The sequence below is a fragment of the Lepisosteus oculatus genome, chromosome 26 (genome assembly GCF_040954835.1).
Source record: "Lepisosteus oculatus isolate fLepOcu1 chromosome 26, fLepOcu1.hap2, whole genome shotgun sequence".
Classification (NCBI taxonomy): domain Eukaryota; kingdom Metazoa; phylum Chordata; class Actinopteri; order Semionotiformes; family Lepisosteidae; genus Lepisosteus; species Lepisosteus oculatus.
This window is the reverse complement of record NC_090721.1, coordinates 6414905-6440407: the sequence shown is the minus strand read 5'-3', so window position 1 is coordinate 6440407 and position 25503 is coordinate 6414905. Positions and strand designations below refer to the sequence as shown.

General features: G+C 44.8%; 1 protein-coding gene across 1 annotated transcript; it reads right to left on the bottom strand.

Moving 5' to 3' along the window:
* Window positions 1-14010: 14010 nt before the first annotated feature.
* On the bottom strand, window positions 14011-25230 carry abhd15a (abhydrolase domain containing 15a). The gene is made up of 3 exons (XM_006641040.3): window positions 23695-25230; window positions 16807-17159; window positions 14011-16096 (listed from the first exon to the last, which is right to left on the bottom strand). Exons 1-3 carry the CDS (start codon window positions 24223-24225, stop codon window positions 15553-15555), a joined length of 1428 nt encoding a protein of 475 aa, XP_006641103.2. The 5' UTR covers window positions 24226-25230; the 3' UTR covers window positions 14011-15552.
* Between the last annotated feature and the right edge of the window lie 273 nt (window positions 25231-25503).

Genomic DNA, 25503 nt, shown 5'->3' with positions numbered 1-25503 from the left:
CTCGGTCTAACACTAGCGGTGCGTTAGTTCAGATATTATATACTTCATCACATTTAGCATTTGCGCTAAAACGAATCATTTGCCGTTTCCAGTGTATAAATATTAAGAAAGTATCATCATATTCCGAATTTAAGTGTCCTTTTTCATCTTTGCCAGCTGAGGTGAAACGCTTTTGGTAGCGAAGTGCACGGTCAACGCCCTCCGAGCCCACGGCTCATCTCTTCTTAACATACACCTCCATAAAATTCCCTCCAGCCCACAGGTTTCGATTTAATGAAGTTTAAGAATAAATGTTTCCCAGCCTTTTGCTAGAGAAAAAAAAACAACTTTCTGGAGTCCAGTTGGTAGATGTTATGAATAATTGGGATATAAGGTATGCAGTTCTTATATTGGTGTTAAAATGCTAATCTGACATAGAGCCCCATGGTCAGCCAGATGAAAAACTTGAACTGACCCTGCAAAGCAGGGGCTCAAAACAAAACCTCAAAACTTCCAAGTTCCCCATTTAATACATCTTACTTTAATGACTACTGCATGGTGTGTGTGTGTGTGGTTGGCATGCATACAGAAAAAAAATGCAAACACGATTCCTGTTCTTTGTTATTTCCAGTTCATTTTTCCTGAAAAACAGGAACAACATCAGAACTGTAGATTCCCTTTAAATCGCTGCTGCCTTACACAAGAGAAATTTTCCACATTGCCACTTTTGCCCTACTTCAGATGCCACTGTTCCAGATCACCCTGGACTCTGGCCCCTGTGCCTGTTAGCGGACTTGCTCCGGCAGGTTTGGGGTGTTGCGAGGACCGGGAAGAGGGAGTTGTTTGAAAGGCATTTATCTCCTTTTCCATACAAAAGGCCAAGGCCTAATTGCTAGATATGATTAGACTCATTTGTGTAATGGAACACTTTCTCCTAGTACACGCAGAAGTGCACCATGGTCCTTACCCATGGCACGCCTGGGTAAGGAAATTAAAACGCATGCAGGTTCCCAGGGATTCTTGGTTGGTTTTTACTCCTACAGGCTGGAGTAAATATCAGTGATCTCTAGCAGATTCCCAGTGTTGGCCACGGGCTGCCCATCGCTGCATAGAACTTTTACCAGTGACAAGAGTCCCATCGTGTCCAAGAGCTGACAGGGCTTCTCGGGAATCACGTCCTGTACCTCCCGAAAGAAGTACAAGCAGTGGAGGAGCGCGAGACTGGACCTCCGGTTCTTCCAGGCCGGTTCCCTCATTACAGGAGCAAGGCTTCACCGGCTCGTGGGGACAGGCCTTACATTTGTATGGTATTTGCATACCTTGAAAGTGATAGACTAGTAAAGCTGCTCAAGCAGGGTCTGGTGACTAGCCTAATACATTTTTCCACAGATATTTCATGGCTTTTCTACATCCTTTAACTCCTAGCCTCCCAGAGAGAAAAATCCAGTTGTATGTGCCAGTCAAGGAAAATGAAAAGTCTTGCTGGTTGGTGGGTATATTTTTTTCTGCAATAGATACTGTAGTTCACTGATACTTATTAGAATATACTTCATCTCACAGCACTCTACACTTTCTGAGATTTACTTATCCATGCTAGAGCAAGCGTCCTGTATGTTGCGACAAACTTGTGTTGAGGCCACAGGCCAGCTATATAAATTACATTTCCTCCTTGGCATTCCCTTTAAGTCCCCTTCTATTTAAGTGTGTTGCACAAATCATCTTACCACATTGCATTTCCCTTAGTTAGGAGAAAAGGCATCCAGAGATATTGGCATCTCTGGGGCTCCTTTAAGGCCTAGATCCTGAGTCACAGTGACTCTCTACAGCATTAATTAGCGAGCAGCTGTCTCACAGAAGTTTATTCATGTTCCCCAAATCAATAACATGTTACACAACGTCCTCACTGGCTTGAGGTGTGATTGCAGGCTCTGGGACATGTGACTGAGCTTCTGGTTTTTGTTGACCCACATTCCCCTTCTCAGCAGGCTGTGCTCACTGGGTCATGGTGGCCTGCTCTAACTGCGGTAGAGCTGCATGTGACTGCTTCTTGTTTTCAGGCTCGCAAGGCAGTACAGCAGGAATGGTGGGCCGGACTGCAGCCTGAAACGGGTGTGCAGATGGAGGGGAATGTCTCAGGCAAAGGAAATAAGCAAAACAGTTTCAGCCTGTTCAGCCTTACGAGATGCAGGCTCTTCTGCGCAAGCCAGCAGCAGGTGTCAGACATTCTATGCTTATTATCTTAATACCAGTCCAAAATAACATGTCCAAAAATATTTCTTCTTAAACGATAGCCTCTGTGGGGTGACACACAGGTGCACTGGTTAGCATTGGGCCCTGGGTACAGTCCCGGACTTGGGGTGCTATCTGCGTGGATTTAGCATTTTCTCCCCCGGTTTGCATGGTTTTCCTCTGGGTGCTCCGGTTTCCTCTCACAGTCCAAAGACATGCTGCTGGGAAAATTGTCCCTTTTTTGCAAGTGTGTCTGTGCCTGTCTGCCCTGTGATGGTCTGGCATCCTGTCCAGGGTGTACTCTACCCACCCAGTCTTGAATTGGCAGAAGTATTATAAAATAGATGGATGGAATTTCCTCCGTGATTAAAGTCCCTAGAGGGAATTTTAATAAAGAAGTAAAGATCCACTGTTTCTCTACAGAGCAGTGTGAGGAGATGAATGTCAAACAGTGCGTAAATGTGCTCAGAAGACTTCATACTGGGGACAATCTCCCCCTTATCCAAGAGAGGATCCGAGTCCTCCGATTCTAATTCCTGTTCATGGTGTGTCCAGGGCTTTAGGCACTGAGGAGCAGCCTCTAAAATCTCCAGGCCTAGGAGTGAATATTATTTCTCTTCTGCAGTGTGAGCTCTTCACTGTCTGAAGTGAGAATAAGGACAAACAGCCACACTAACCTCAGTCGCTTATGCTTGGGGGACTTTCCAATATAATATTTACGTTCAATGTCTTTTGAGAAGGGCCGTAAGAATTACTTCTCCAATACCGTGTTTCCCAACTTAGCTACAGTGGCCCACTTTGGGGAGGAAAGCTCAGAACTGTCATTCCTGCAGGACTTGTAGCACTAGTAAAGATTAGTGAAGCCAAAGAAAAAAAAAGGATTTAGAGCCACAGTCCTGAAACCAGACAGGCATTATCTTGGATCCCTCCGAGTGTGTTTAGTGAGAGGTCGTGGTTCTATGACATCATCAAACATTTCCTGAATTTGCAAACCAGTGTGGCCTTTGAGAAGAAGGATGTCTTCCAAAAGTCAAAAACAGCTGTTATGAGCAAAAAAAGATGAAATGAAATTATCTACTTTATTGTTACTTCTGTGTTGAGGGTTCTGTTTTATAGCATCGGGAAAGGAAATAAAGTGCGATCAGCTCGTTTTAGCTTTAATTAAAATGGCTGCTATCAGCGCTGAAAACTGACCAAACTCGTGATCATGCAGGTAATTGCAGGCTATTTCAAACCAACCTACCTTTCTTTTCAAAAACTGAATGCACTGTAGCATGGCAATTAGTTAAACGGGGTTGAGATTGCATTGTACAGCACTTCAAGATATTTTTCATGAAACCAGTTTTAAACCAAAGTTTATCATGCTCTTTTATGTCTGTTGCTGCAGTAGTTTCCCTTGAAAAGGCATGTCTCCGATGCACACACCCTCCCAATGTAACCCACCATCTCTCTCCGCTTTCTCCCTCCCCCTTCAACTATCCAACGTCAGACAGGGGTGCTCAGCTCTCTCCAGCTGATCCCACTCTGCTCCGCAAATAGAACCTGGCTTTCCATCTATAGCAGCCTGCTCTCTTCAGCTCACAGCCCTTTACATAACTAGTACTCCTGCCCCCACAGTGCCCGCCTGCCTGCCTGCCCACCCGCCAGCCAGGGAGGAGAGGGGACAGAGTCAAACTGACCTGGAGTAACATCTCTCTTTCTGCCTTTCTCACAGGCAGGCTGTCATTAAAACCAACAGTGAGAGCCGGGCTGTCCTCGCAGCATCAGTCGGAAATCTATACCTTAACCATAACATGACTGTGCTAACCATGGTACTGAATACTTGTTTTTAAAGAATAAAAGCTTTTCTGCAGCCTCTCTGGAACTTCCAGCATCGATACAGAAATCCAGCTGCTGTTTCCAAGGCAATCTGAAGTTCAATTCGACACAAAAGATTTTGTTTGCCGTTTCTCATGTTTTGCTGACCACAAACACCCTCCCCTCTAGCAGGTTCTCCTGCTACAAAATGACCTCAGGTATATCTCCAGGGATCCTGCAGGGTAACAGATAGCTGCTTTTGCACGCCAACCGACTGCAGAAATCCACTGCGTTTCTCCTGGTTAAAGGTACAGCGCTGAAGGCTGGAATGCAGGTGGAGTTTCAGAAATAAAATGAGTCTATTTTCAAGATATACCACTCTGTAATAATCGAGCCACATTGCCGTCACACTTTGCCAAATTTGGATGTCCTTAGAATATGATTCCCAGGTTGGAAAAAAAATACAAAGCTTTCACTTCACTATTTTATGGTATTCAACATCACTAAGCTGCTACACAAGGAAAAAGCACCTCACAGGTTCCTGGTTTCACTCTGGTCCTGTAATCACCACTTTGGCCTTCCTGACAATGTTCCCTCTAAGCTGCCCACACACACAGGTTCTGAAATCAGTGCATATAGGAAATTGAACTGCGCACAAAAAATTAAACCCCCCCCAAAATATGACGATAATAAAATTAACACGGTCGTCATTGAAATTGAAAAATGCTAAATTGACCATATGAGACTGGCTGTGATAGGCCCACCTTGGCTGTGTGCATTATTTTTCCTACTCGATAACCGTAATCTATGCTCTGTGACTGGGCTCGTTGAATCGCTGTTCCTGGTCTTTTGGATCTCTATGCTTCTATGAGGATGACTATCTTTACAAACAAATAATTTCAGGTTCCCAATTTTACATCCACTCAATTTAGTGCGCACAAGTTTTTGGAAAACAATTTGCACAACTTGAAATTTTTGCACACAGGGGCCATTACAAATGAGAGGGATCATTGTTGCCCGGAGTACTATTACGTCTGAACCTGTCTGCAGCTGTGGAGTTCTCTATGGGAGCCATCCGAGACAAACAGCCTCTTACCCACCTTCATTTCCCAGGGAGCGAGTGATTCATGCCCAGCCAGCCTGTCACGAGCTGCAGACGACTGCCAGCACACCATTATTCAAAGGCCTCGTTCCTCCTCTGCAGCGAGACCGGCTAGTCAGAGCAGGAGGAAGATAGTGCCTCCCGCACAGACACAAACAATACGTACAGTACCTAGAGATATCGGCCCAGGTAATCCACGAAAATAATAACGACAAATAGATACGTCTCACATGTTTCCTGTAACATGATTATACAGCTGATATACTCTGCAAAACACATTTGAAAGAAGTGCATAATGAAATATAACAAAAGCCACTTTTAATGTTGTTAGCCTCATTTGTTATACCCCAACACAGCCATCTTAACACACACACAGGACACTGCAAAGTATCTAGCTGTGGAGTGAAATTTAGTTGACATCTCTCAGGCCCGTTTTGAACTGTATATGTTTTACTTTATCCTTTTATTTTAATCAGCAATCCTGGGTTGCGTAATCTAATCAGAGCAGAAAGCAAAAGAGTCACAAACCGAGGAAGAGAAAACATATCATTTGGAAACAGAATGCAAGACGGCGTGACGTCCAGTGTGGCTGGCCCTCACACAGATAATGAGACAAAACATTTTTTGAGGTCAGGAGATAAGTGCTATAGTTTCCGGCTTGTCGTGCCTCCTATGTGACTAGCTGAAGTCTTACCATCTTTGTTTTATTTTGGGGCACGTCGGTGGAGACAGGGAGGGCTTCAGACGTCTGTCTCTGCCGAGGGCATCCTGTCCTCTCCCACTCCTCCAGTTCGAGGCCCAGAGTGTCTGGCCAAGGAGATGGAGAGCCCCACTGCCTGCTGGGTGTGGCCTGTCCGGAGAAACCTTCATGAATCTCCTGGTGAGGAACACACCATTCAAATACATCCACTTTCCCCTCTGGTTTGAGACAGACACCCTACAGGATCTGCTGGATTTACACTGTTTCCTCTTACTGGGAGCTGGGAATTTCAGCAGCTTTTAGCTTTTGTACGAGAATTGTTTCAGAAATTATATAGGACTAGCTTTGAGGTCTGGCTAAAGCCGAAGTGATCATTCATATCCTTTAGGTTAAGGGAAGGTTTATATCCTGTACTTCCTAAATTCTTTAGCAGGTCCCTATGAGCAGATAAGTGCACGAGCACTTGTGTTTAGTCCAAAAAGCATTTAGGAATTAAAGCTGATTATTATTAGTAAGAGTAATATTAGTACTTCATGTTGCAATTGTAGCACTGCTACAGCTAGCTTTTCTCTCTCCACAAGACTGCAAAGTCTCCAACCTGAATATAAGAATTACATTTTTCCTTGTCTTCTGCGCATTTTGCATTGTAAGTGCACTAAATGTTGCAATTCTTATCTCGCACAGATAAGGGGGGGAGGGGGGGGGAGCAGGATTGTGTGAGCACAGATAAACATGATTGTGTGAGCAGGCAGAGGTCAGCGTCTGTGAGAACCAGTCATTTTCCTCTCTCGGCCTGTTCTAGAATTAAGAAGGTAGGTGGAACCTTGGTGGCTTAGAAATTGAAGTTAATAGCGGCCCTGTTTCACTAACCTTTTAATTACAAGATTGTCAGAAAAAAGAAACACCCTTAACAATAAGCCTTTCAATACAGGCAGTTTCCCCTCGGCTGATGCCTCTTCCCTCAGCGCACTCTGTAAAAAGTGCTGTGTCCACCGTTCTCTCCGATAGGACGGAAGTAGTACATTTCTGTCTAGATCCCTTTCATACTGGGCAGGAAATACAGACTGGGTGCTTTAAGACAGCAAGAGCACACTGCATTCTTTCAGTGGAAAACCTCCTGCTCTCCCGGCCCCAGATCGCAGCTCATCCTCGGTGTTGACTGTCAGCGGCACAGCCCAGCAAGGTCAGAGACAATTGCACAAGGGAGGAATTGCACAACCGGCAAAAGACTTCGGGCAAATACCAAACGCAAGTCTCCATAGCAGCACGCTCACTCGCACACACAGCCTGTACAGGAATGATTGTGTAACCTGCAACCCAGCCCTGCGCTGCTACTTTCTTTCTTCTCCCTTTTGATCAAGCAAAGAGCAGGGAGTAGGCAGGTTAGGAAAAAAAAAGGTACAAAACGCTTGTACTGTAAAAAACAGATTAAAGTTAGGATTCCACTGGGACCTTGATTATTTGCAAGTGTTCTCGAATTATCTCTCTTCTCGCTGAATCTGATTCGGTACAGGCTTGGCTCACAGGCCCAACCTGTCAGTTTGCATTAGCTCTGCAACATCTGCCTCCTCAGCTCAGCCTGCTGTATTGCTCAGCCTCCCACAGAGGAAGGGAGGCTACCTGTAATTACCAAGGGAGGGACGCTTAAGGTAAAGCTGGAAAGAACCTGTCCTGAAAGCACGCTATCTTTTTTTATTGTGAACACATAGTCATTAGTTTTATCTAACCAAACAGGCACAAAGTAATATAGAGCAACTTTCCTCTCCTCATCTTTTAGAAACATCTACATCCGACCCTCTGCCTGCAGTGGTACACCCTCATCCACGCTTCCAACTTTCGGCCCATCTAAAAGTTTTTTTTTATACCAGGATCTCATCCAGACATTTCTTGAAAGAAGCCAAGGTATTGGCTTCAACAAAATGGCTGGGCAGCTTCCAGACTTCCTCAGCCCATGGGCTCATGTTTCACCGTTCAGGCAAAAACAAATCCGCTAGGTAGACCTCATCAGGGCCTTTGAGGATTTTGAATAGGTGTATCGGGTCCCCTCGTAAAGTTTTCCATTCAAGACTAAAGAGATTCAGTCCCCTCAGCCAACCTCAGTGTTTGACATTGTGCAGTAATTTGCAGTAAGGACAGTTTTACAGTAATGACAGAAACACAGTGCAACATGGATCTGACCACAAATGCAAGTCTCCATTCTTCTCTCTTGTGACACTATGAGACAGTATAGGATAGGATCCACTGATGTCAACAAAGGGAATAAGAAGAATCCCACAGGATTTAGGGAATTGCTTCATATAACAAGAAAAGTCAAGCACGCCCAGTGAAGAAACTTTGAGCAAAACCTTCAACGATCCAAAAGAAAATTAAACATGCTATCTTATGCACTCCAACATTTTGCAAGTCCAGGAATTTATGCCAGATTTCAAACATGAACCTCTGCAGCTACATGAAAAACAATCCATTCGAGCTCTAAGGATCTCCACAAACCTCGAGTCTTTCCTGGGACTCCAGGAAAAAAAAACAGACGCGGTTTTAAAATAAGATTGTGGAGACAAGAGGTGCCCAAGGCTTGTAATGATCATAACCACTGATGACAGAAGTCAAAGCATTTGTGAAGCCCCTGAACTACTGAGTTATAAGAATTGAAGAGCATTTTTTTAACTTAAGCAGTGCTCACAGGATGTTGCACTCACACTGCCAGGGCTGAAACTGAAAGGCGTTCTATATAAGGGTACAGACCTGTCTGATGACGTGCTGAAGAGCTGAGGACGGAGACCCCAATTGCCATCTGCAGGTCACACGCAGTGACACAGAGACCAGGATGAGTCTCTCTGGACATGGTGACATGCTGTGATTAACCACAGTCCAAAAATACCCTCCCGTTGGTGGACTGACCTTTCGTCTTCATTCCGCACCCAACTTGAATGGAAGAACAAGCAAACAGCAGGGTATGAAAGGCAGTGGGTGCTTCTACATACCTGGAAATGAACCAAAAAAAAAAAAAACAACCCAGGTATGGGTTTGGAACAATGGCTGTTGCCCTGCGCTTAAATTAAAACCCATTTTTCAGAGAATCAGGAGATGCTGTGTCACCATTATCAACCTCCAGGTCTTGGGGTTGCCTTTTAAGGATATTAACACAAGCAGTTGGACTATGATAGATGATAATTATATACACATAATATAGCACAGAATGACGCATTCAATAATCCTTGGCAGTCTTTGAGCTCCCCGTCCGTACTTTCATAGCACCCTAATATAGCACTTGACATGGGTATGCATGCCCAATACACTGGATGTCCTGTGAATTGCTCAGACAGCGTATGTCTAAATCCTTCTATGTGCACCTTACTTGCCAGGATAGGCTCGGGCTTCCCTGCCACCTTGTATTGGATAAAATGTTAGAATATACTGCAGATGTAGATGGACTGTCAATGAATTTCAGGATAAAGTTGTTCAAAGGAAAATAAATAAAATGATACTACCACACTTACAAAGTGATTGTTATATCTGAAACGAAAAGAACAATGATAATATCCCAGGTGTCAATACAGACATTTTTGCAAGCTAGGTTTTGGAACCAACAGCCATAAACTCAATGAAAATGGATGTTCTTAACTTTTTGCAAGTTATTCTATTGAACTGCTTTATTGCTCAGTTTGTGACGTTTTATCTTCTGTTTAATGTTCTGATGGTTTTCAAACTATCCCAGTTCAAAGCACAAGGCGAATTGAATAACTCAACACTCAAGAACAGCATGACGAAAGGAAGCACAGCGCCTTTCAGACCATACTTTAAGCAGACGTCTAAAACGAATTCAGTGATACCAATTCATTGTTTTCTTTTCGGACTTTGTCCAAAACCAAGACACAACATTAAAATTAAATCTTAAAATGTCTATGTTAAGGCACGGCTGGTCATTTATAGGTGTCGGCTCAACTCCTTTGCCATTACACTGTATAAATAACATTATAACCTTTATAAAGCGAGCTAATCTTAGCTGTCGAGTCCTATGTTCCGCCCTTAAAAACGGTGGCCCTCCCTAAATATAGTCCTAGTTTCCGAGCCAAAACGAACATTTGCTGCGTCACTCTTGTTTCTCTTGTCTGAACACCAACCCCACGCTCCTTAACACTGCCACCTACTGACTGAGAGCTGAGACAGTCTCTATGGCAACCGGCACCGGCTCTGGGCTTATAGTTGCCAGGTGGGCGGTTGGCTCACACAGGTGGTTGATTTATGATTGTTAACAGACCCCCAGAAAAATCCCACCCTTTGTGCACCAAAAAAAAGAAAAGTGGTTAAAAAGGTTGCACGTTTTTTTAAATTTGTAGACCAAAATAAAATTGAATGTCCACGCTTGCGTTTCACTCCTGACCTCCTGAGACGATAATTGTTCCCTTTAACAGTTTCACAGTTCGCCTGACCTGCTAATTTCCGATACGTCAGGATATCAAATTATTTGGAGCTGTTTCTGTCTATTTTAAAACACCACGTCAGGATTCAGGGAATTTAGCTCTCAACTTGAAAGGGACTGTAAGTTAATACATTTCAGAAGTGAAAAACACGAGTAGTCTAGTGCCCGCAAAAATGGGGCGAGTAATTAAAATAGTTTTAGTTTTATGATTATACAAAAAAGAAAACACAACATGCAAGGAAAAAAATTCTGCATTTCTAAAGCTAACACTACAGTATGTTAGCATTGCGTTGATAGTTTCTTCAGGGAGAGTTTCGTTTTGAATATACAATCAGCATATTGTTGGGGTTTTTTTTCGTGCAAACGTGAAATTTCTTTCACCCACTAAAGTGCTCAATTTGAGATTCGAGTTTTGTTTAAAATCTTTATATGAAATATTCACGTTTAAATGTCTAATTCAACAAAAGGGACAACATCTGTAGGAGGTGAATACTTTTGGAAAGCAGCGCAGCTCAGACGTAATAATTTTAAAACGGGGAAAAGCAGATTAAATCTCCGAGATAATGGCAACACAACACAGTGTTAACTTAACCAACAGTATGACACTGTGTTTACGAAGACATAAGCCATAGAAATGTAGACCACAATATAATATATTTTAAAGTAAAACATGATACGCAGACTGACGTATATACATGCACTTCAATAAACAAAATGCAAGCTACTGCTAAATATAATAAACTCCCACTAGGTGGTGCAATATAACCACAGACATACACAACAAAACCAGTAGCTTAACCCTGAAAACTAAACGCGAATGTTTCTTTCTCATTACTAAAACACTATTACCTTGTTTTGGTACGCCGTCTCCCTCTAACACTTAGATCTTCACACTCATTTCCACAGTTTTAGTATTAACGGTGGCATCAGCTCCTTAATGAGCCTCCGTCGCTTGTCTGTTGTCATGTCTACCTCAATAACGAGCCACGACTGGTGCCCAATTCTTTCACCCAATCAGCAGTATCCTCATGGCTCCTGAGACAAGATAAGATTAAACACGCAGAAGCTTGGATGCCTGCAATCACGTCGTTTTACAATAGCTAACTTTTGTGTTTCTTCTTTGTTTTCTCCTATGTTATCTGTTCACTTTTATCCTGGTCTCTTTTTTTCAGCTAGTGGGTGGAAGGGATGGGGATTGGGATTTTTCTGTTTGACTTTCCATTTGTTGTATCACGACTAGGTGTTTCTAGTGTATTCTGCTCTGTGGTATTGTACTGTATGTTATTAAACAATAAAAAAAAAATGTTTGCAGTAAAGGCTTCCACTCTTGCAGGGTGTAATTCCAGTACTTAATTGAATCCTTAATTGAATTAAGAAGTTTCTTGATAAGTCTTATTAATCAGCTCATTTAGCATCTTTGTTAGCTCTGATTAGTGTTACATTGCTCATTCTGAAACAATTGATTTACTCAGTCCCTTCAGCCAGTCAGTGTGTAACAGATGAGATCTAAAGTGAGTCAACTGGGGAAAGCGCAGCTCAGAGGACTTTACTCAAGGCACAGAACACCCTGTCTAACACAGGACTCATCAGAGCGTCAAAAACAGGGCAAAGGATGTTGTGAGACTAGGCTATATGTGTGAGCTGCCACTTCCTCTCTCTCTGAGCACCTGCAAACGTGTGGTTTGTGAAGTCTCGCTGTGGTGCTTAACCCCTTTGGTGCAAGAATAGGGGATAGAGCGTTCTTAGAAAAAATCGTGTGAGCACTGCAAGAGACAGGGACATCTGAGCATTGACGCTTTTAGGTGACACAGTGCTGGGTTCACTTCCATGCTGTCGGTGAGGTCACCTCGCAGAGCAGCAGAATGTCCGGACCCCCAGGAGACTCACTGTGCACACACTTCAGTCTCAACTGAACTCAACAAGGGTGCACAAGGAATAGAGGCAAGGAGATTTTCATGCAGACTGAAGGTAGGTCAACAGCTCCAGGCTCAGGACTAATGCAGTGCAGCATGGAACCCTGTGAAGATTTGCATCTGAGGAAGCCACATGATTGTCATTCAGTTTGACTGTGGTCTCTCTCTGTCTTTATTAAGTGCATTCTTTAAGGCAGAGGAAAATCAGGGCGACCCAATTCAACACAACTCATCACAGCTTAAATTAAATAAACGCCTTTCAAAAAGCTCAATCATACTCATGAGGATTAATGCCGCCGGGTAACTGCTCAGATTAATTCTAATTCCAATTCTAATTCCACAGGCAGGGTAAATATTAAACTCCTACAGCAGCTGCAGTTTGCTTTCAAAAATCAAGAGTGGATCAATAAAATACACAGAATGACCCTGAGGCATACAGTATATAAATGTGAAAATATACCACTGTAGTTACAGGTCAGCAGTTATCTGAGGGCATCATATATCTCTCATTCTTGTTTCTTAAGATATTAATTGGTAAACAGACAAGAAACCTTTATATATACAGCATATACTGAACGTGTCTTTGATAATGTGTTCAATAGGCTCAGTGTCCTTTTTTAAAGTGACATAAAGCAAAACAAATAGTTGAAAGTTCAATTGTTTATAGTAATAAACTAGAATTATGCTATAGAAGAAAAACTTAAATGATCTACATGAAATTTCAGTCAGCATATGAGAGCTGAGCAGAAGTTTTAGCCAGAGGAATTTCCTGTATGTCTTTGAGAGATCACTGGATCATTGTCAAGTCAGGCCCCACAAGGCCTGTAGCAGTGTGGATCATTGAGGGCTGGTGGTGTACCCAATTAAGTAATTATGTCTGTTATTAATTGTTCATTATAATGAAAGCCAAATTGTGTTTTCTGCCTCTGCTGTCCCGCAGACAGGACATCTTTTACCCTGCACGGACTGACGTGGTCCTGGCATTTTCTGGAAGGAGCACACTAAATAAAACTGCCGGGCAAGCAGGATGCCCCCTGTGTGATCCCCAAGTGGCCAGAGTATCCGTGGATACAGGGCCTGTTGGATGTGTATTTGGAAATCTTGCAGCAGAAAGGGTCCGGTGTGGACGTCGGCTGTGGAAGAGAACCTTCAGAAGATCTGCTGGTCAGTAGCATGAGATCAGTGGGTTTAAAAATACAAAACAGAGAATTCCTGTACTTCCTTTCACACCACAGCAAGGCCCCCCAGCTTAGACTGCATGTATTTTAACACATCGTTTTACATTTCAGTGGGGAACAGATGGGGTTAGCATTGGTGCCTCACAGTATAGGGGCCGAGTCCAATTCCAGACCAGCGGTGCTGTCCGTGTGGAGTTTGCATGCTTTCCCCAGGTTTTCATGGGTTTCTTCTGGGTGCTCTGATTTCCTTTAACATTCTGAAGACATACTGCTAAGTTAATTGGCTTCTGGAAAAATTGGCCCTGGTGTGAGTGTGTGAGTCTGTGTGCGCTCTGCGATGGACAGGTGTCCTGTCCAGGGTGTGTCCTGCCTTGCGCCTGTTGCTTGCAGAGGCTATCTGGCTCCACCGTGACACCGAACTGGATGAAGTAGTTAGAAAATGGATGGATTAACCTGTACTAACTTCCTTTATTGTCCCAATTTCACAATTTAAAAAGACACATGAAGAAGCTAGGTCATCAGTGTGAGAGACAAACACATAAGATATATGCATGATAAAAAATAAATAGAAAAATACAGAAAAATCAGTTGTCTAAATTGTGTATGTCCATGGATATGGAAATAAAGGTTTGCTTAGTTCCTTTGCACTTAAGGCGAAGGCTGGTTTTAGTAAACAGTTACCGAAACTTGCCTTTTTTAAAATATGTTTCATTTATTAAGTACACAAAAGTCTCCAAAACAGTACAAAGGGAGGAAAAACTGTTCACAAACACAGTTCTTTCAAAAATACATGTTTGCATACAAACCTGGGTTAAGAAACAAGACTTAAAAATAAAACATGCTGGCTACACCCATATCTACCAAACAGTATTACACATATTTTCCCAAGAGTCTTTCCACTGTGGTAAGATATACATTGCTCTCTCATTAATACTGCAGCGCCGATCACAGTTATTGGAAGCAGATGGAATAGTTCGAATTATTACTAAATTACTATTCCATTTTTAAGTGAATTTTTCCAAGAAGAAGAAATTCCTTTTCCTGATTCGCTTCAATGCTTCTGTGACCACTCTCTCAAAGAGAGGACGTTTCCTGCCTAGTGATCATGGGCCAGTGCGAAATCCAAGCTCATGTACACATTGTCGTAGTTGAAGGCTACCATCCACACCCATGTAAGCCACAGCATCTAACTGCACAGCAGCTATCTCAACAAAACTATTCAAAATTCATCATTAAAACAAGCACTGGAGAACTCCAAAGTCAGAGCACTGTCAAGTATTCTGTACTTGTAACCAATTCATCACTGCAGCATAATTTGGACATAAATTCACTTATTTTATAATTTAGTCTATCATCGCCCAGTATTTTGTAATTCAGTCTTGTGTCTTAATTATGTTTTTTTCCTTCCACATTCCACAATAAAGCAACTTACAGAATATTTGTGGTCATTTGTACTGCAATGAGGAATGCGAGTACCTTGCTCATGAGAGCAACAGCAGTATGTACTCCCTAGTGTGCTAACTGCAGCCCTCATTAATTCACACACCCCAAATCTCAGTTTGTTCTCTAGTGTCTTAGTAGTGTCCAAGACCTGTTTGTGTCTGGAGAGTCCTGGGTGAAAGGACTGTCTCAGGTCCCAGCCATTTTGAGAAATGAGCTGTGGATCAGGCCCAGAAAAAAAAAAAATCTGCAGGGGCGCAAGCTGCAGGACCCCTCACCCCAAGAGCGAAAAATGAGTGTCCCATTTTCAGCTATGGTGTCAAACTTAATTCTGGTAAAATGGTCAGAAAACAGAAACACCTTGAAATGAGGTCAAAACAACTTCCACGTTCATTCTTCGCCTTTGTGATGGTGATTATTTTTTGGTAAACATGAACTGAACTCCCTGCCCTCTGAGGACAAGATAGATGTGGCCATATCCAGCAGAGGAATTTATTTGGTTTCAAACAAAAAAGAAGTTTCCCTGGGCTTCAGCTTCATGATGCATCTGCCAGGTGGCGGTGTGACCTACCCACTCGCGGGTAAGGCAGTCAGGAGAGTGACCGGCAGCGTGACAACCCCGGATTCGCAGGCTGGGAAAGGTGTGCTTGCCGGCACCACGGCGCATTCCTTTGGGAATCAGGTCTCCCATTCCTATTTTCGATCCCGGGTCTCTGCCCACGTGCAAGACCAGAATGTCCGCTGCCACCCTCTAAGGAGGCCTTCAGTAGCGCATTTGCCAGTGGCACCAGGCATCATCTAGTATAGGACCTCTGCCAGCTGAAGATGGCATGGATGTTATGGGAGCAGGCCGGCACCCTCTTGCAGGTGCTGACGCTCCGGTGGCGGAAGGCCCTGACGTTGGTGCCGCCCCCCAGCCCCCTGCGGCGGGCCGCCTGCTTGGACTGCTCCTCGGCCGCGAAGAAGTCCGTGGTGGCACGGAAGAACTCCAGCAGCGCCTGGTGGCTCCACTGGAGGGCGCCCTCCTCCCCGGGCGTGGAGAAACCGCAGTGCCCGCCCTGCGCCGTGAGCAGCAGGAAGAAGTGGGGGTTGGTCTCGAAGAGCTCAAAGGGGAGGGTGGCGGCGGGGGCGCCCCGGACGGGGTCGTCGCGGCTGCACAGGCAGAGCACGGGGATCGCCACCTCGTCCACGTCCCGCAGGGGGTCGTTCCGCTCCCAGTAGGCCTCCCACCCGCCTGTCAGCGCGGGGTGGCAGAACAGCGCCTCCTCCAGGGCCCGCAGGGAGCAGCTGGAGAAGAGCTTGTCCATCTGGACCATGTCGCCCAGCGCCGTCTTGTACCTGCGGGAGGTTATAACAAAATGAACGGAAAGAAAACCTGAGAAAATCCTGGAGTTGCAGTTTCCTTCCTTTGCAGCAGTAATGGGGAGAGAATGGATCCAGCCATTTTCCACACAGACCACATCTATCTTCTATATGTACTGTAATAGCAGCCACATCACCCTGTAACTCCCAGCTGGCAGCCCACTGGAGCTCAGCAGGTGTGAGCCTGGTCAGTACCTGGATGGGAGACCTCCTGGGAAAAACTAAGGTTGCTGCTGGAAATGGAGTTAGTGGGACCAGTAGGGGGCGCTCACCCTGTGGTCTGTGTGAATCTTAATGCCCCAGTGTAGTGACGGGGACACTACACTGTAAAAAAGGCGCTGTCCTTCAGATGAGATGTAAAACTGAGGTCCCGACTCTCTGTGGTCATTAAAAATCCCAGGGTGTTTCTTGAAAAGAGTAGGGGTATGAACTGGCTTCATCACTCTGTTCTCCTCGGTGTTTTGAGTGGGTGTCCACGACAAAGATTATTATTAACATCATACTTTAACATGTCAGTTCATATTATTAAGGTGTCAGTATTTTTAAAATGATTATCATCATCATCATGCAACTTTAATGGCAGTGTTTGGCAGGATAATGGACATTATGAATATTAAAAGGTGAGGTATCACACAGCGATCAGAGAAATGCCCCCCTCCTCCTCCCAGCACCTTGGCGAACCTCACCTGCTGAGGCAGGCCTTCTGATAGAGCAGCAGGGCCCAGCGGAAGGGCCAGGGCGGGCCGCTCTCGAACCAGCTCTGGCAGCGGAAGATGGGCGACAGGCAGGCGGCGGCGGTCACGTAGCTGGACGAGCCGCACTCCCCCAGGTAGGACAGCAGCAGGCCCGCGCCCGTGCTCTCGCTCACCGCGTACAGCCGGCCCGCGGGCTGCCGGTACCGGATGTACCGCACGGCCTCCCGGAGGTCGGCGGGGTCGCCGAACTGCTGCAGCCGGGGGGTGCTGAGGGGGGTCCCGTTCTGGCTGCGCCGGCTGAAGACCACGGGGAGGTAGCCATGAGCCAGGCCCACCTGGCAGAGCTGCGCGGGACAGAGCAGAGGTGTTCCGGCACATTAATCCCCAGGAGAGGGCGGCCCGGTTCAAACTCTCCACAGGTTCTTCCAGAAAAGAGTCTGTTTTCTAGTTTTCCAGTGTTCCTCCAGTTTAAGGTAAGGCTTGCACCCACAGCAACAGATGAAAAGCTGAGGTCAAGGGGGAGACTACTACATGTTAAAGGCATTTCAGACTTCCTTCTTAGAAGGAGGATTCTGTCAGACTTTTGTTTTGTTAGCTCAGTTAAACTTACCAAACAAATCTTTGGAATAAGGATCTAAACTGCAGCCTGTGAACCTTAAACACCACTCAGACTTACAGAAAGTAGACAAGAGTCTGAGAAGAAGATGAGACGTGCAATTAGTGTGGTTTTGGTTTTCTAAATGGAAAATAGATAGGGGTAGTAATAAAAAATAAATAAAGAAAAGGGAAAGAGGCCGTGATGTTCCTGGGTCAGTGGGTGCAGCTGACGATCACTGCTGACTTTGTCACCTTCACCAGAGGCTGGATTCAGAATCCTATATGTTTTCTATATTTGCTGGTGAAGATTTGCAGCCCTGAGCATGCAACTCCTGTCAACACTATCTTTCCTTGGAACAAGTAATATATTTAATCCATGGTGAAAAAAAGAAGAAAGAAAACACAACGTTTCGGCCGTGGAGCCTTCTTCGTGTGTGGCTTAGCCACCTGAACCATCTTTCCTTGGATGTGTTTGTCAAAGGGGACGGCCGTCACTCTGATAAACAGGACCAGGGACAGGGTGAGTGTTCAAATGTTGCGAGATGTATACCAAATCCCTAATCTATCTATGCAAACACAGGTCTGCGAGAAAATGTGCTGATCTGGGCTCTTTCTTGAATCAGGTATGAAATATCTGTTTTGTTTAGGGGTCTTGCTCTGTGCAAACCTTCACTGCAGCACAGGGCTTCAGTATACTTCTCAGTGTATTAAACTGTCAAAAAGGTATATCGCTACCACAGTACATTCCAGGCCACATCATTCTGAGGTGAGCATCTAGTGTATAAATGCAAAAGCCTTAGGCTAGTCTGTGGGTTTCATACCGCACAGTCAGGAGGACAAGAATCCACAGCATACCTCTCTGAATAATGCATCAACTCTGACGCACGGCACACTGCACCACATTTGCAAACCAGCATAATCACCCCTGAGAAGACGTATTGATGTATTTCTGGCATGAATCATGGGGAGCTCAGTGCAAAATGCACAGATGACAAGCAGAACTCCTTTCTTTTCCCCCTGCAAAACTATAGCAATATCCCAGAGTAACACGAGAAAGGTAGTTCACATCAGCAGTTCTCTTACACCAAAAAGCATTTAAATCAACAGCAAAAATAACGTCCACTATTTAGAACAAGTTTAAGTAAGGTGGAAAACTAGTGAAAAGTCCAGCTATTTGTTGCTTCGATCATAAAACTTCTGCTAAATGCTACAAAGGTACCAAGCAGCCTGACTCACAGCCTAATTAGATTATAGCACATGTTAGGAAAGGCTAGACTACGGTACAACAAAACAGACAGAAGACAAGCAAAAGACAATGTTACTTTAACAGGCCACTATATAGCTTCTGAAATCAGGAGAGCTGGGGGTGGTTTAATTATTTCCTTTGAAGACTAAAGGCAAACTCTAATGGATTCTGTGCTTCTCCTAATAATTTTCATAAAAAATGACCTGGATTTTCAATCTTTTCTTCTGTTCACCCTACTGCAAGGCATTACGTCAACACAAGCCATTCTTGTACTGCTCTGGATGCAGAGACCATACAGCGGATGAAATATTGGGACATCTGGTTTCCCTCATGGGCCATAATTGAGCAGCCCGAAAAATTGCCTTCCCAGAGCAAGAGGACAAGAACGGAAAAGCCAAGCGGAAGGGAGACTTTCTAGAATTTGCAAAACAGTAAAATATTGGAGGATTTTGAAAAAATACATATTGTAACATAACATTTTCCTTTTTTATCCTAGCAAAAGGGGTTTATAGGACTAACTGTGCATGGAATGGCAGTATGGAGCTAATGACAGCTCAGACCTCCAACTAGACCACTGTCAGGCTATAAATTCAGGACACCCCACTATCACCTTAATCGCCCCCCCATTACTAGAGGAGGTCTGTCCCTCCTGTTCTCCTTTCCAATCTGTCACCTCCCAGCGTACCTGGTCTGTGCCGATGAATACCATCTCGGTGCACTGCACATTTAAACCGCTGTAACAGACTATCTATTTGGAAACAAGGGAATAACAAAAACTCATGAATGTAGCAGGTTGTAAAGCGAGATTTGAAATGACAGCAAGACAGATCTCATCCATTCCCAGACATGAGGCAAAAGGCGCTATACATGTACTGTGCAACTACTCCTGTCCAAAAAAATAACTTTTTTTAAAAAAATGAAAATCTTCCTCCCACGTTCCCATTAATAATGGAAGCACCGGTTCTTTAGTTCAGGCTTAAATAAAGAAGTCAGGTAGCAGGCAGGACAGAGAAGATCCAGAAGCCCTGTCTTTTTTACGCCAGCAAAGAAGCCAGCTCAAATCCGAAGGGGTCTGTTAATCTTGCAACATTATCGCACTGTTCAGAGGAGATTCACTGCCCTGTACAAAGACTGCCTGTTGTTCTGCCTAATTTAGATCAACATTATAGATTCTGGTGTAGTTAGTAACCTACTCACGTTTTCAAATTATACCAAGTTAGAAGGATTAGCAAACTCTGTAGCAGCAGCAAATTAAATTCAAAAACAATTTAGGTAATTATTCAGGACTAAGCAAACATCTGGCTGATGATAGTTAATGCAAACAAATGTAGGATATAAAGGCAGGCAGCAAAACCATAAAATATACATACAAAACAGGAAACACTTGAGACTGAAGAGGCTAAATATGAAAAAGACTTACAGTAGGTGTTAGTGTCGACATCATCTACATCTTCCAGACAAAAAGAGGAAGCAACAAAAAGGCAAACAAAATGGTAAAAAAGATCAAAGTAGAGAATTTAAATTAAGGAATGTTATGTTAAAGTTATGTAAAGCATTAGTGAGGCCTCATTTACAATATTGTATACAGTTTTTGCCACCATTTTACAGAAATTATACTGCTGCTCTGAAAGTCATCTAGGAAAGAGCATCCAGATGCATTCTGGGGCTTAAGACAATGTCCTACACTGACAGGCTGAAGGAACTGAATCTTTTTAGTGCTGAACAGAGAAGTCTATGACGGCACCTTATCTCAATATATGGAATCCTCAATAACACCGATAAGATCAACCCAGCAGACTTTCTTCAGACTCAACAGCGCAACACAAACAAGAGTAGCGGAAACTACATGGAAGTGCATTTAAAACCGAGAACAAAAGGCACTTCTTTGGCCAAAGGGTAATGAGAGTATGGAACCAGCTGCCATGCCACGTTGGTTGAGCTGATACCCAGAATTCTTTCAAGAAACGGCTGGATGAGATTCTTGATTGATTAGCTACTAATCACAAGGTAGGCCAGATGAGCTCATCTTTTGTAACTGTTCTTACATAAGAAAGAAGAGTAAGCCCACTAGCTTGAAACCGTCATCAGTAGGTACAGACAGCTCTGAACAAGGTTTGTCAAATTGCGCTCAGTGATTATGCCACCTGATAAGGAAAATACATGCCAAAGTGCTGTTTCCTTAATGGCAAAGAGTGTCTGCTGCTGTCTTTTGCGCTGTGTGTCATCATCAAGAAGGAAATATTGCTGTTGAAGTGCTTAGTTGCTAACAAGTGCTTTATAGTCTGTGCTTGAACACCAACAAATAGGACAGTAATGAAAAGGCTCAAATAGAAATCTGAGTTATGGAAGGTTCTGGGTCTCTCGAGTCCTGCTTCAGCCAATGCATTATGCTCTTAATTAAAATGACTCCCTACAAAACACCACGTATTAAGACACGTGCAGTCTCCAAAGAGAAACAGAGAGTGGCTCACTGATTTAAACCATTCTAAACACAAAGGCTCCAGCAAAAGAACAAAGAAGCCGATTTTTACTGTTTTAATTATCTGTGTTACAAACAACACTGGCTCCAGAGAAAAGAATAATTCAGTGGGATATCTGAATGAAGGCTAAATGAGCCATCTCAAACCCATAAATACTTTCCCTATGTGGGCACATTTAATTTTACTGGACAGAACAACCCTTTGATGCAGTATTTTTCTGATGCAAGGAAGAAACTATAGAGTTCTAAACACTTTGCAGAACACGTTGTCTGGCTGTGGTTCAGGAAAAAGGGTTTGGGTTTGGTTTGTTGCCTGTTCACCTAGAGTAGCTACCATAGGAATAACACCTCTCATGCATTAAGATATTTGCACTGTGGTGCACTTTGCACTGGGGTATGTGTCTAGATTGCACAATGCACCACAATCAGATCAAAGGAAAAAACAACAGCTCAAGCTTGCCTGTGCTTGTACTGTAAACAGTTTCCCTGTTGAAATCTATTGGAATCACAGAATGGGTGGGTGTGTAAAACAATCAGGGATGTGAACAAAACTCAGTCTTTTTCAAATCATTCAGGAAAGGGAGTCCAGATCCTATAGAACTGCTCCACAGCACCTCTCCTATCGAAGTAAATCCTCTCCATTGTATCACCATCAAGCTCTTGAAACAGGGTACACGTTTCCATTCTAAAAAAAGAGTTTTTTTGGCCACAACCATTCCAATCAACAGTGCTGATTGTTCTCCCTTTGTTAGTCTGAGTTAAAATAGTGTTTTTAAATGACAAAGCATTACCCTTTTTAAAACAGTGCTATAGATAACTTTAAAATGGAGCACTGCAATTAGGCCCAAATGAAGTGTCACTTATTTGTAATCTGGCTGAGAGATGCCCTGGTCTGACCTGTCCCATTGCTGTCTGGTTGGAGAGGAAGCAGCAGGCAGTTTTGCACAGCAGTCCTGTTCAATATTGCACCTATCCATCACTTCACACGCGGGGAAAACAGTTAACAGGCAATTAGGACAGTGCTCATTAAGAGCTGCGTTCTGTGCTCTGTTTCCGTGCCAACTCTGTAGGAAACGTAGCACCATAATCACTACTAGTTAGTGGGCTAATAAATAAATGCAACAACCGGTTGCCACTGTATTTAAAAACAAATCTAGTCAGAATTATTGTATGAATGCAAGGGAAATAAGGTCTTCGCGTCGGCTTTGCTTTGGTTTTCTGAGCTGCCCGTTCTTGTACAGATCCTGGTTATTATCATTTCGCCACCTGATTATAAGCAAAAGTGCCGTGACGGATGCCAGGAATTAAATGTATGTGTTGCATACAGTAGCAAGATATCAGTGTTGGTGATGGCACCTACGGCGCTTACAAAGCCGAAATGGTCCAGACCGTTCCATCCCTGATGACAAATAAATGCGAAATCTTCTCAGGGCCGGAGCTCGCCGAGATCCTATGAGGACTACGCCTGCCCCCCGAGCAACTGCAAAGAGGCTGGCATCGATGGGAGTGATGCCCTCACCTCCTCGCGCGTGCCCCCCTCCCCAGAGGAATCCCACCCCCAACGGGCCAAAGGTTTCATGCACCATGACAACAACCCCCCCACCCCCCCCGGCTGATCCGTTTCAGCAAAGGGCTTCTTAGTCGCTTCGAACAGACCCACAGCATCAACGCGGACACGCTGAAGAAAAAACACAAACAAGACTGAACAAACACGTTCAAGTGCTCGGGGTACAGACGAATGGCATCTGGCTTAACAGCCTAGTGTGATTAAAACCACGCCTGACAGCCCAGCCAGCAGCGTGAGATGCTTAAGGGTGATGAAAAGTGCTCTGTAAATTTGATTTTCCCAGACCTGCCAGTCCTGAATATTACGATAAATAATCATGTTTGCACCTTATCTGAACGTACAATATAAGCTTTCAGCAACGTCCCCCGCGAACAATGCTTCATCGCAGCAGGCTGATAAAAACAGCCTTCTTCTGGACAGAATAAACAGTGGATATGGACACACACACAAAAGTGGGTAAATATTTTTTTCCCCCTGCCTCTCTCTGATAAAGGTCGTGTTGTGGCAGGTGGCGTTTCAGACTAGGAGTAAAAACTATTTTCTCCTTTACAAAATAAAGAGAGAACCGATTTATTTCGTCCTTTCCTTCCTGGAAAAATACGAGCAATGCAGAAATTCCCTTACTTCACATGCATGCAAATATCAGAAGAGAGTGGCGTTTTATTTCACAAGCAGCCTGATCGCGCAAGAGGAGCACCGCTGTATCGGACTTAAATTACCTCGAGGTGTAGCGAATCTTTGGCTGCCCAGCTCTCTCCCACACACACCCTAATGAATCCATTCTACAGCATCTGCTCGCCATCCTGTCGTTCAAAAGGACGGCTTTGTTTTGTTTTCAGAATGTGGGCAACCCGTTGGCATATAATCTCAAACCAGCTAATTACCAGCACAGCGCATCCAGGGGATAACTCGTCCAAGATGCATATTCTTCCACGATAACGCGCCGTGGGCTCTAGAAACGCGGCACGAACATGATTATCATATAGTTACCTTCAAGACATTCCTGGTGATTTTGCCAAAGGAATTCGGGATGACCAGGAGGATAGGACTGGTGGAGTTGCTGGATGTTCTCCGCCGTCGGTGGTGCGCCGAGCCCGCCACCGCCCAGTCCAGCGCCACCAGCCCGTCGTCACTCAGCTGCAGGTACTCTCGCATGAAGTGCACGGAGCTCTCCAGCGGCCAGCAGGCGCTGAAGACGGTCTGTAGGAACGGGCTGGCTCTCCAGCTCCAAGTCAGAGCCGTCGCGAAATTGCTGAAAGTGACACAGTGCTTGAGGAGGTAGTTGGCGAGGGCGGAAGGCTTGCATATCAGCGACACCGGCTCCTCTCCAGCTGGCGCCCCCGCCGCCGGACAGGGGTCGGAAACGCACCTGTCCAGCTCTCTGGACGGGCGCCGCGCCGTCTTCCTCCCCAGCCCGCCGAGAAGGACGCCCGGCCAGGGTTCAAATCCAAAGTACCGCTTGGCAGGCCAGAGCAAGGCCACCGCTATCAAGACGAAAACGGCAGCGAACCACTCTAGCATCTCACGGAGACGACGGCGGGCGGGTGCGTCTGAGCAAGTCGATCGCCGCTTGCGGTGTGTGCACCGAAATAGTTCGCCCAGCTAAGAAAATTTCTTCCGCAGGAAAAAAATAAATAAGAAGTGCAACCGCGTCTGTAGGTTCTTTCACCGAGCGCTCATACAGACACAAACGAAAGCCATGAATCTAGTTTTTGCCAAAGAAACCCGCGGTGTGCTTTTACTTTCTCGCCGAGCTCCGGTTTAACTCCAGAGTAGTGGAAAACACTAAGCTCGGTGGAAATGGCCAAGCGGTTTTCTCAACTCGGAGCAAAAGGCATCCGTGAGACCGATTTTTTTTTTTTTTACTGCGGTTGCCTCCCTTCCTTGTCCACTAAATTCATGAGCGAGGTCGGTACAGAGTCACTCCAGCACACATCAGCTGATTTGAGCCCGACAGCGGCGCACAGCGTTCTGCTTAATTGAACGACGTTGAAAGGGTCTGAGAAGTCGACAGCCTCTTCAAACTGATACTCAGATCCACTTCGTACAACATCCTCCGCGCACAAGAGTTACGCTTCTGCATCCCATAGGGTGTCGCGGCGGCGGAGGCTGACATCTGGCAGGTATCAATAGCGCAAATTGCTGATAATATTAAGATTGATAAGACCGTGTCGGCGGGTGACGGAGGCGAGGGGGGCTCTCGGTGCGAGCGGCTATCCTCCGCCTGCCCAGAACGCAAATGTCGCACTATAAACACAGGCGCGGAGCCAGTTTTCATTGCTCAACTTCGAGAAGAAGGCGTGAAAATGTGCCTCACAGGAGAGTGACAAATCATGACCACCCCTTTCCCCACGTCCACTAGCCTTAAATCCCCCGTGAGTTACTGATACAATCAGAAAGACTGTCATAGGGAGGTTTTAAAGGCGATGGTGATGGTGATTCCACGGCGCTCGCTTTCCTCCCAAGTTTGAATCTAGCTGGGGCCACATGTCTTTCGCTTCAGACTTTGCTTTTATAGACCAAGATGCTGCGAGCACTCGGCGTCAGTAACCGCTCCGGAGGTTCAAGGTTTACTTGAACCTCCGGTGAACAGCAGGCACAGCGCCCGTCCTTAAGGCGGAGAATTTAAGCCGCTTGAGTAAAATAGATTTCTGTGTATTTCCTCATGATCAGTACTAAACCCGCCGTGATTTCCTCTAATATCTCATAATCGTGGTGTGCAAAAGCGTTTGCAGATGGTTAACCTTTATTTCAGTTTTATTTATAGTTATCTAAATGCGGTGTTGCTTCTATGCAAAG